We start from the raw sequence: 10944 nt of genomic DNA, 5'->3' as shown, positions 1-10944 counted from the left end.
AAGGTCATATGTTCTCTTCTTCACAACAACTTCCATTTACATCCCAACATTTACACTAACATTTACACTGCAATATTTACAACGCATCATTTACAACGTTGCATTTTACACCTAGCGAACTATTTTTTTCACAAATCTCGTGATGTATTCGAATTTAATAAACCCTATTTTAATTTTTACAAAGTTTTTGTTTACTTGGGTTTATTAAACCGATTCCTTAACACCATGTGTGTTGTTGCCACTTTTATGTGTCAGGAATACCAAGTATCCCTTCAGTTACCCCCAGGGCTCCTGTGGGGTCCCTTGCAGTTTGTATTCCTTTGGTATACAAGCTCATTGTAATCTTCTCTCGCATCCATGGCATGTTCTAAACCCGTAAGATCAATGTAAAACAAGCAAGATAAAGCAATATATCTTTATTTCGTGCAAGGTGTCGAATTTCCCACAATAATATTAAAATATGTTTGTATAAAAAATATATAAATATCTTATAAAGTCTGGCCAAAGCGATATATATATATATATATATATATATATATATATATATATATATATATATATATATATATATATATATATATATTTGTTCATTTTGTACATAGGCAGCAAATTACATAGTGATATACAAATATCTACAGAAGCGCAAGACAGATATATAAGGAACTTGATGCCAATATAAGGGTTTCGTAGTTCAAGACCATTCCTGATACTCTTTGATCCTACGAAGGTAGCGGCTTGGATCCTTCGTCTGGCTCTCAGCTCTTACTGGAAGCCAGTCGACTATTAGACACTCCTTCAAAATGTATATTTTTATTCTTTTTATATCATGGAGAAGACACACATATAAATTACAGTCATATCTCGTGTACATCTGAGCGATTCATTCATTCTTCTTCACTAGCTGATCTTGGAGTACGAAAGGAGTTCTTGAATAGTGAGTAAGAGATAGACAAATCAGGGGAAATAATCACTGAGACAACGTTTCGCCCAGAGATAGCTCTATGAAGTAAGCTCCTGAGCAAAGAGTTGGCTTTATAAAGGCAGATCTGATTTGCCCACGTAGTTGGCTTCTAACCAAAACAATGTTTGTCTTAGCTGTTGCACGTGAGAAACGTCGACTTCCCATCTTGGTGACTTCAACAGCGAGCCTGGGACGACACGTTTTCTTATGCAACTAGAAGCTTGAAGTGGAGGTGATCACAAGGGCCAATCACCTTTGTACAAGTTGAAAAAAAAAACTTATTCTTATTGGCTCCACCACATAGGCAGTTTGCCAATGGCGTCAGGACAACATAGGATGTGGTTCCTACTGGAAGAGTTTTGCAGTCATCGTCTAAGAGTTTTATCCTAATACCAACGTTTTCTTTTTACTCTATTCACTTTGGGTGAAATTCATAAAAAATTGTTGACTTAGGAGAAGGGGCTGCGTCTGTTTTTGTAAAGGTTAGGCCTCCTTGGTCTCCGTCCAAATCCCGTTTGTCTTACTAGATTCTGGAAGGGGGCAAGAGGACTCTCTTTTTCCTCCTCTTCTTCTGCCTTTTTTGGGGATCCTTCAACCTCCTCCTCCCCCTCCTCCTTCTCCTCCTCCTCCTCCTCTTCCTCTGAGTCCTCTCCCTCGTCTTCCTCCTCGCTGGACTCATCTTCGAAGCCATAAGTCTCCTCGGAGGATTCTTGTGAGGATTCTTCGTCTGAGCCAACAAGCTCTAAGGCTCTCTGGTACGCGGCGAAGAACTCCTCTTTGGCCTTCTTCACTTCGTCTGTGTCCTCGGGAGGTACAGGAAGGGCATTGCTCTCCACCCTGAAGCCTTCTTCGTCAGCTTTGTAGCGGAACTGGTATTCCTCGCCTTCAGGAGCCACGAAGGCGTACTCCCCCGTCACCTCTCCTGACGCTGTCCTCTTCTCGGACCTCGAACTGGTTGGTAGTGAGTACAAGAAACTGCAAAATGGACAAAAAATATCACAAATATAAGTAAATACATACTTATTTCAGTTTGTATACATAAATAATCATATTACGCAGTGCTCAGTAATAACCCACACGGAGACACTCAGAAGCTTAATTGATCTGTATATATCGAAACTCTTCTGGGATCCTCTTCAACAGGAGTCTCAAAAGGGGATCGAAATACACAGATCAATTAATCCCCTGAGTTACTGTCTTCATGTTGGTTATTACTGCACATTCACGAGTGTTCAGTACACTTTAATTATTCATTTTACTCAAAATACACAATAGAGTAACATTTTCACTCAAGAAAGTACAAGCTGAGGCAATCCTTTCAGTTAACTATAGATATACATAGGTAATCCTTCACTCAGTAAGCATAAATAGGTAATCCTTCCACTCAATAAGCATAAATAGATGATCCTTCCACTCAATAAGCATACATAGGTAATTCTTTCACTCAACACGCATACTAAGAAATACTTTCACTCAGCAGTAGGCATACATAGGTAATTCTTTCACTCAACAGTAGGCATACATAGTCACTTAGAGTACATACATAGAGAGACGTTTCACTCAAAATGCATACCGACGATAAAAGAGATAAATGAAGTATATAATGATCCATTATTGACAACTTTTCGCCCACACAATAGGCTTAGTCAGGTCACAGAAAAAACCTGAAGAAAGGTACGTTTTAAAGCTTTTATCTGTGACACCATATATTCCACAGCACGGGCGAAACGTTGTCACATCATGCTGACATTTTGTCTTTTTCCATCGTGTCCATAGTTTTATCTACGTTTTATCTTCGTTTTTCTTCTCAGTTTCACTACAAGTATACATGAGTAAGCAACAGGTATGTATAGCGAAATAACAAGTGTATATAGATCAATAACAAGTATATATAGATCAGTAACAAGTATATATAGATCAATAACAAGTATATATAGATCAATAACAAGTATATATAGATCAATAACAAGTATATATAGATCAATAACAAGTATATATAGATCAATAACAAGTATATATGGTTCAGTAGCAAGTATGTATAGATCAATAACAAGTATATATAGATCAATAACAAATATATATAGATCAATAACAAATATATATAGATCAATAACAAGTATATATAGATCAATAACAAATATATATAGATCAATAACAAGTATATATAGATCAATAACAAGTATATATAGATCAATAACAAGTATATATAGATCAATAACAAGTATATATGGTTCAGTAGCAAGTATATATAGGTAAGCGCTAAGAATATATAGTTAATCAATAAGGCTACCCGGCAATAGCCTTTCACAGATGCAACAATAAATGCCTGACATGTAGAACAATGTTGCATGGAAAGGTTTTTCCCTGCACAAGTTGCACAAGGGCTAAAAGTGCAGGCAACCAGCCCGTTCATCCTTCCTGTTGAGTGTGCAACCTTTCTCACCTACTCCTGTCTGAGTGTGCAACCTTTCTCACCTACTCCTGTCTGAGTGTGCAACCTTTCTCACCTACTCCTTCCTGTTGAGTGTGCAACCTTTCTCACCTACTCCTGTCTGTTGAGTGTGCAACCTCTCTCACCTACTCCTGTCTGAGTGTGCAACCTTTCTCACCTACTCCTGTCTGAGTGTGCAACCTTTCTCACCTACTCCTGTCTGAGTGTGCAACCTTTCTCACCTACTCCTTCCTGTTGAGTGTGCAACCTTTCACACCTACTCCTGTCTGTTGAGTGTGCAACCTTTCTCACCTACTCCTGTCTGTTGAGTGTGCAACCTTTCTCACCTACTCCTGTCTGTTGAGTGTGCAACCTTTCTCACCTACTCCTGTCTGTTGAGTGTGCAACCTTTCACACCCACTCCTTTCTGTTGAGTGTGCAACCTTTCTCACCTACTCCTGTCTGTTGAGTGTGCAACCTTTCACACCTACTCCTGTCTGTTGAGTGTGCAACCTTTCTCACCTACTCCTTTCTGTTGAGTGTGCAACCTTTCTCACCTACTCCTGTCTGTTGAGTGTGCAACCTTTCACACCTACTCCTGTCTGTTGAGTGTGCAACCTTTCTCACCTACTCCTGTCTGTTGAGTGTGCAACCTTTCTCACCTACTCCTGTCTGTTGAGTGTGCAACCTTTCTCACCTACTCCTGTCTGTTGAGTGTGCAACCTTTCTCACCTACTCCTGTCTGTTGAGTGTGCAACCTTTCTCACCTACTCCTGTCTGTTGAGTGTGCAACCTTTCTCACCTACTCCTGTCTGTTGAGTGTGCAACCTTTCTCACCTACTCCTGTCTGTTGAGTGTGCAACCTTTCTCACCTACTCCTGTCTGTTGAGTGTGCAACCTTTCACACCTACTCCTGTCTGTTGAGTGTGCAACCTTTCTCACCTACTCCTGTCTGTTGAGTGTGCAACCTTTCACACCTACTCCTTTCTGTTGAGTGTGCAACCTTTCACACCTGTTCTAAAGACATTGTTGAACTGCTCAGTAAAGTTACCAGACAAGCTGTTTTTGGCTGTTGTTTTTAGAAGAAAGTCTTTATGGTAAACAACAGACTCGCGTCTGCAACTGTTTTTTTAAGACTGTCAGAGAGTGAATGTGGTCTACTGGGGGTTGTGTGTGTGTGTGTGTGTGTGTGTGTGTGTGTGTGCGCGCTTTTGTGTGTGTGTGTGTGTGTGTGTGTGTGTGCTTGTGTGTGTGCTTTTGTGTGTGTGTGTGTGTGCTTGTGTGTGTGCTTGTGTGTGTGCTTGTGTGTGCGCTTGTGTGTGCGTTTGTGTGTGTGTAAACTCAACTATGTAGATTATTTAAAACAGGTGCTAATTTTTTTGTGTGTTACCTGCTCGTCCGCCTCTCTCTCTCTCTCTCTCTCTCTCTCTCTCTCTCTCTCTCTCTCTCTCTCTCCAAAATGCTCCCATATTTTAATGTTCCTATTTACATATCCGTTCTCTTGATCCAAAGAATTTACATCCCTTTCTCTGATAAAATTTGATTACTTCCCACCTCCATGGCCCCTACGGGCTTAGCCCTTCCCCATGACCACAACAAGAACAAAGAGGCACAATACCCTGACTGGAACAATACACAAATAACCTGAGAGAGAGAAGCTAACCACGACGTTTCGGTCCGACCTGGACCATTTACAAACACTAATAATATCCTACGTGGTGTTATGTACCCAGGTTAAGCACATTAATTAGGAATCTCACTCACCTGTACTCCCCAGGGCGAAAGGTGTTCTCAAGACGGTACCCAGTGAAGGAGGAGAGATGCTGTGAAGGCGCGGAAGAATACTCTAAATCGATTTGTCTCATGGCGAAGGTGGTGTCCTTGTTGAGCACCGCCAGCAGCACCACCAGCAGGAGCCATTGTACCTGGGAAGAGGTAAACACGCCGGGGATAAAGAGGGAGAAAATCCATAACGTCTGTCCAGTGCTAAGCACACGGAGGATCGAGCCTTCATCACTTATGCTGAATGACCAATATGGTTTTAGCGTTTTACATAAAATACAAAAATATATATATATATCTCAACGTGTGTGACGATCTACATATGTCAGCTGAAATATGTAGATCGTCACGCTTTTAATCGAAACAGATAATTTACCATTTAGGGGCTATTTACTTCTAACACGACAAAGCCAAGATTAAGGACATGGCAGTAAACAGCGCGTCAGAGGTACGTGGAAACAGACTATGATCGTTGCTGTACGGTCGTTAGAGATGGCAAGTCATTCTCGTCCCTGTGGCAAGTGGCACTGTGCCATACTTGCTCGTTAGTTGCCTGGCTGGGGCTGGTATAGACCTCAGTTTAAGTCAGTGTGAGGAATGTCATCTGGATCAAGTGGAGCGGATCAGTGTTGATGCTGCGAGGATTTATGACGCTTGTCAGGTAATATATCAAGCTGGGTACAACTTTCTAGTATTATATCTTCTTGTTCAGACCATCCTGACACTATACCTCCTTGTTCAGACCATCCTGACACTATACCTCCTTGTTCAGACCATCCTGACACTATACCTCCTTGTTCAGACCATCCTGACACTATACCTCCTTGTTCAGACCATCCTGACACTATACCTCCTTGTTCAGACCATCCTGACACTATACCTCCTTGTTCAGACCATCCTGACACTATACCTCCTTGTTCAGACCATCCTGACACTATACCTCCTTGTTCAGACCATCCTGACACTATACCTCCTTGTTCAGACCATCCTGACACTATACCTCCTTGTTCAGACCATCCTGACACTATACCTCCTTGTTCAGACCATCCTGACACTATACCTCCTTGTTCAGACCATCCTGACACTACCTCCTTGTTCAGACCATCCTGACACTATACCTCCTTGTTCAGACCATCCTGACACTATACCTCCTTGTTCAGACCATCTGCCACGGCGCAAGTTGATTCTCATCTCTTCAACTTAAAAAGTAATATTGGGACTGTTGGTGTATAACCATGGGCATCAAGTGCCCATCCAGATTAGTATTTTCTTTATGCCTCCCGCACCATGCCGGAGCGGGCATTAATGTGTATAAATGATACAAGTTAATGTGTTGTATGATGCTCAAAAATAATATTTGAATTACGGACCGTCATATTGTTGAAATCCATAGGACATTGAAGTCCTTTTTCAACTGTTTTCTCGAGAGATGAACTTACAGGCAATAGGTGGACATCCACCAGAGCTGAGAGATCCTCCAGAGATAGATAGACCCAAGCCAGGGATAGACACAAGCCAGAGATAGACACAAGCCAGGGATAGACCCAAGCCAGGGATAGACCCAAGCCAGGGATAGACCCAAGCCAGGGATAGACCCAAGCCAGGGATAGACCCAAGCCAGAGATAGACAAGCCAGGGATAGACAAGCCAGAGATAAACACAAGCCAGGGATAGACCCAAGCCAGGGATAGACACAAGCCAGAGATAAACACAAGCCAGGGATAGACCCAAGCCAGGGATAGACAAGCCAGGGATAGACACAAGCCAGAGATAGACACAAGCCAGAGATAGACACAAGCCAGGGATAGACAAGCCAGGGATAGACACAAGCCAGAGATAGGTGGAGATTTTAAGAGTGTGAGAGGGATTTTTGAAAGGGTGTGAGAGGAACTATAGAAAGGGTGTGAAAGGTACTACTAAAAGGGTGTGAGAGGAACTATAGAGTGTGAGATAACGGTTTAAAGGGTGTGAGACAGTCCATAGAAAGTGCGTAAGGTCCATAGAAAGTGCGTGAGAGGGCTCCATAGAAAGTGCATGAGAGGCGTCCATTGAAAGTACATGAGAGAAATCCATAGAAAGTGCATGAGAGGGATCCATAGAAAGCACATGAGAGGGTCCATTAAAAGTACATGAGAGGATCCATTAAAAGTACATGAGAGGAATCCACAGAAAGTGCATGAGAGGGTCCATTGAAAGTACATGAGAGGGATCCATAGAAAGTGCATGAGAGGGTCCATTGATAGTACATGAGAGGGATCCATAGAAAGTGCATGAGAGGGTCCATTGAAAGAATATGAGAGGGTTCATAGAAAGTGAGTGAGTCTATACAAAGGGTGACCCAAACAGGTTTCTGAGAAAAGTCGACTAAACTACCTCTTTAATTATTCACGAATTAACTATAAACAAGTGGAAACCAGAACAGGTGTCTGGAGGGTAATTATTATCACTGTCCAGAAGAGAAAGTGAGAGAAAGTGACTTCATCTAACAAGGTAAAAACTTGTCTGTTTTCTAATTTGTCTAAGATGGCGATAGAGATACATTTTTTCTTCCTGGCTGTGTCGGTATATGTTGGTCTGTGTTGGTATACGTCGGTCTGTGTCGGTATATGTCGGTCTGTGTCGGTATATATATTGGTCTGTGTCGGTATACGTCGGTTTGTGTTGGTATATGTCCTAACACGTTCACGCATGCTTGATGGAAGTCCAAGCCCCTCGAGCACAAAACCTCCTTTACCCCCTCCCTCCAACCCTTTCTAGGACGACCCCTACCCCGCCTTCTCTCCACTACAGATTTCAATACCCTCCAAGTCATCCTATTATGTTCCATTCTCTCTGAATGTCCAAATTACCTCAACAATCCTTCCTCTGCCCTCTGAATAATACTTTTAGAAACCCTGCACGGCCTCCTAATCTCCAAGCTATGGATTCTCTGCATTATATGCTATATGCACACCACACATTACCCTCAGACACGACATCTCCACTGCCTCCAGCCTTCTCCATGTTGCAACATTCACCACCATGTTTCACACCCACATAAGAACGCTGGTATAACTATACCCTCATACATTTCCCTCTTTGCTTCCATGGATAACGTTCTTTGTCTCCACAGACTCCTTAGTGCACCACTCACCTGATTCCCCTCACCAGTTCTATGATTCGCCTCATGTTTCATAGATCCATCTGCTGACACGTCCACTCCTAAAAATCTGAATAAATTCACCTCCTCCATGCTCTCTCCCTCCAATCTGATATTCAGTCCTTCATTATCTTTTTTATCCGCTTCACCTTGCTCTTTCTTACGTTCACTTTTAATCTCCTTCTTTTGCATACCATATGAAACTTATCCACCAACCTCCGCAACTTCTCTTTAGAATCTCCCAAAAGCACAGTGTCATCAGCAAAAAGCAACTGTGACAACCACTTTGTGTTAGATTCATCTTTTAATCCCATACCTCTTGCCAAGACCCTAGCATTAACTTCTCTTACAACCTCATCTGTAAATATATTGAGCAACCACGGTGACATCACGCATCCCTGTCTAAGGCCTACTTTTACTGGGAAATAATCTCCCTCTCTCCTACATACTCTAACCTAACCCTCACTATCCTCATAAAAACTCTTAACTGCTGTCAGTAACTTGCCACCTATTCCATACATTTGCAACATCTGCCACATTGTTCCCCTATCCACATTGTCATATGCTTTCCCAATTCTATAAATGCCACAAAAACCTCTTTACCCTCATTTACTATGCTCACCTATATGTTTCACTTTAAACACTTGGTCTACACACCCCCTACCCTTCCTAAAGCCTCCTTGTTCATCTGCTATCCTACTCTTAGTCTTTGAATTCTTTCAATAATAACTCTACCATACACTTTACCAGGAATACTTAACAGGCGTATAGTGTGTGTGTGTGTGTGTGTGTGTGTGTGTGTGTGTGTGTGTACTCACCTAGTTGAGGTTGCAGAGGTCGAGTCCAAGCTCCTGGCCCCGCCTCTTCACTGGTCGTTACTAGGTCCCTCTTCCTCCTCCATGGGCTTTATCATACCTCTTCTTAAAGCTAGTATGTAGGGATCCTACCTCCACTACATCACTTCCAAGGCTATTTCACTTCCTGACAACTCTATGATTGAAGAAATACTTCCTAACATCCCTGTGATTCATCCGAGTCTTCAACTTCCAACTGTGACCCCTTGTTGCTGTGTCCAATCTCTGGAACATCCTGTCTCTGTCCAACTTGTCGATTCCTCTATGTGTGTGTGTGTGTGTGTGTGTGTGTGTGTGTGTGTGTATACTCACCTAATTGTACTCGCCTAATTGTGGTTGCAGGGGTCGAGACTCAGCTCCTGGCCCCGCCTCTTTACTGATCGCTACTGGGCCCTCTCTCTGCTTCCTGAGCTTTGTCATACCTCTTCTTAAAACTATGTATGGTTCCTGCCTCCACTACTTCACTTGCTAGGCTATTCCACTTGCTGACGACTCTATGACTGAAGAAATACTTCCTAACGTCCCTGTGACTCGTCTGAGTCTTCAGCTTCCAGTTGAGACCCCTTGTCCCTGTGTCCCCTCTCTGGAACATCCTATCTCTGTCCACCTTGTCTATTCCCCGCAGTATCTTGTATGTCGTTATCATGTCTCCCCTGACCCTTCTGTCCTCCAGTGTCGTCAGTCCGATTTCCCTTAACCTTTTCTCGTACGACATTCCCTTGAGCTCTGGGACTAGCCTTGTTGCAAACCTTTGTACTTTCTCTAACTTCTTGACGTGCTTGACCAGGTGTGGGTTCCAGACTGGTGCTGCATACTCCAGTATGGGCCTAACATACACAGTGTACAGTGTTTTGAACGATTCCTTATTAAGGTATCGGAACGCTATTCTCAGGTTTGCCAGGCGCCCGTATGCTGCAGCGGTTATTTGGTTGATGTGTGCCTCCGGTGATGTGCTCGGTGTTATGGTCACCCCAAGGTCTTTCTCCCTGAGTGAGGTCTGTAGTCTTTGTCCACCTAGCCTATACTCTGTCTGCGGTCTTCTTTGCCCCTCCCCAATCTTCATGACTTTGCATTTGGCTGGATTGAATTCGAGAAGACAGTTACTGGACCACATGTCCAGCCTGTCCGGGTCTGTGTGTGTGTGTGTGTGTGTGTGTGTGTGTGTGTGTGTGTGTGTGTGTGTGTGTGTGTGTGTGTGTGTGTGTGTGTGTGTGTGTGTGTGTGTGTGTCTGTGTGTCTGTCTGTCTGTGTATCTGTCTGTGTGTATCTGTGTGTGTATCTGTGTGTGTATCTGTCTGTGTGTGCGCGCGCCTGTGTGAGGGAGAGCCATTACACACGCACATGCCAATGTACCCCCACCATACACACACACACACACACACACACACACACACACACACACACACACACACGCGCGGCACCAGTTTGGAACCCACACCTAGCCAAGCACGTAAAGAAACTAGAGAAAGTGCAAAGGTTTGCAACAAGACTAGTCCCAGAACTAAGAGGTATGTCCTACGAGGAGAGGTTAAGGGAAATCAACCTGACGACACTGGAGGACAGGAGAGATAGGGGGGACATGATAACGACATATAAAATGCTGAGAGGAATTGACAAGGTGGACAAAGACAGGATGTTCCAGAGATTGGACACAGTAACAGGGGGACACAGTTGGAAGTTGAAGACACAGATGAATCACAGGGATGTTAGGAAGTATTTCTTCAGCCACAGAGTAGTCAGAAGTGGAATAGCTTGGGAAGCGATGTAGTGGAGGCAG

At 43.2% G+C, this 10944-nt stretch overlaps 1 protein-coding gene across 6 annotated transcripts in view; it reads right to left on the bottom strand.

Moving 5' to 3' along the window:
* Nucleotides 1-537: 537 nt before the first annotated feature.
* LOC138855059 (chromo domain-containing protein cec-1-like) overlaps nucleotides 538-10944 on the bottom strand; it is a 69864-nt gene continuing 59457 nt past the window's right edge. For 3 of the 6 annotated variants that reach the window (XM_070101923.1, XM_070101918.1, XM_070101922.1), the window contains exons 2-3: nucleotides 5157-5317; nucleotides 538-1936 (exon numbers count right to left, since the gene is read on the bottom strand). In XM_070101923.1, the coding sequence (XP_069958024.1) occupies nucleotides 1411-1936; nucleotides 5157-5257 (627 nt within the window). In that variant the 5' untranslated portion in view covers nucleotides 5258-5317 and the 3' untranslated portion in view covers nucleotides 538-1410. The remainder of the gene's footprint in view (nucleotides 1937-5156; nucleotides 5318-10944) is intronic. The other 3 variants (XM_070101921.1, XM_070101920.1, XM_070101919.1) reach the window with 1 other exon arrangement.

Source organism: Cherax quadricarinatus, chromosome 79 (genome assembly GCF_038502225.1).
Source record: "Cherax quadricarinatus isolate ZL_2023a chromosome 79, ASM3850222v1, whole genome shotgun sequence".
Lineage (NCBI taxonomy): Eukaryota > Metazoa > Arthropoda > Malacostraca > Decapoda > Parastacidae > Cherax > Cherax quadricarinatus.
The sequence above is the reverse complement of the archived record's forward strand: the minus strand, read 5'-3'. Positions and strand labels throughout refer to the sequence as shown.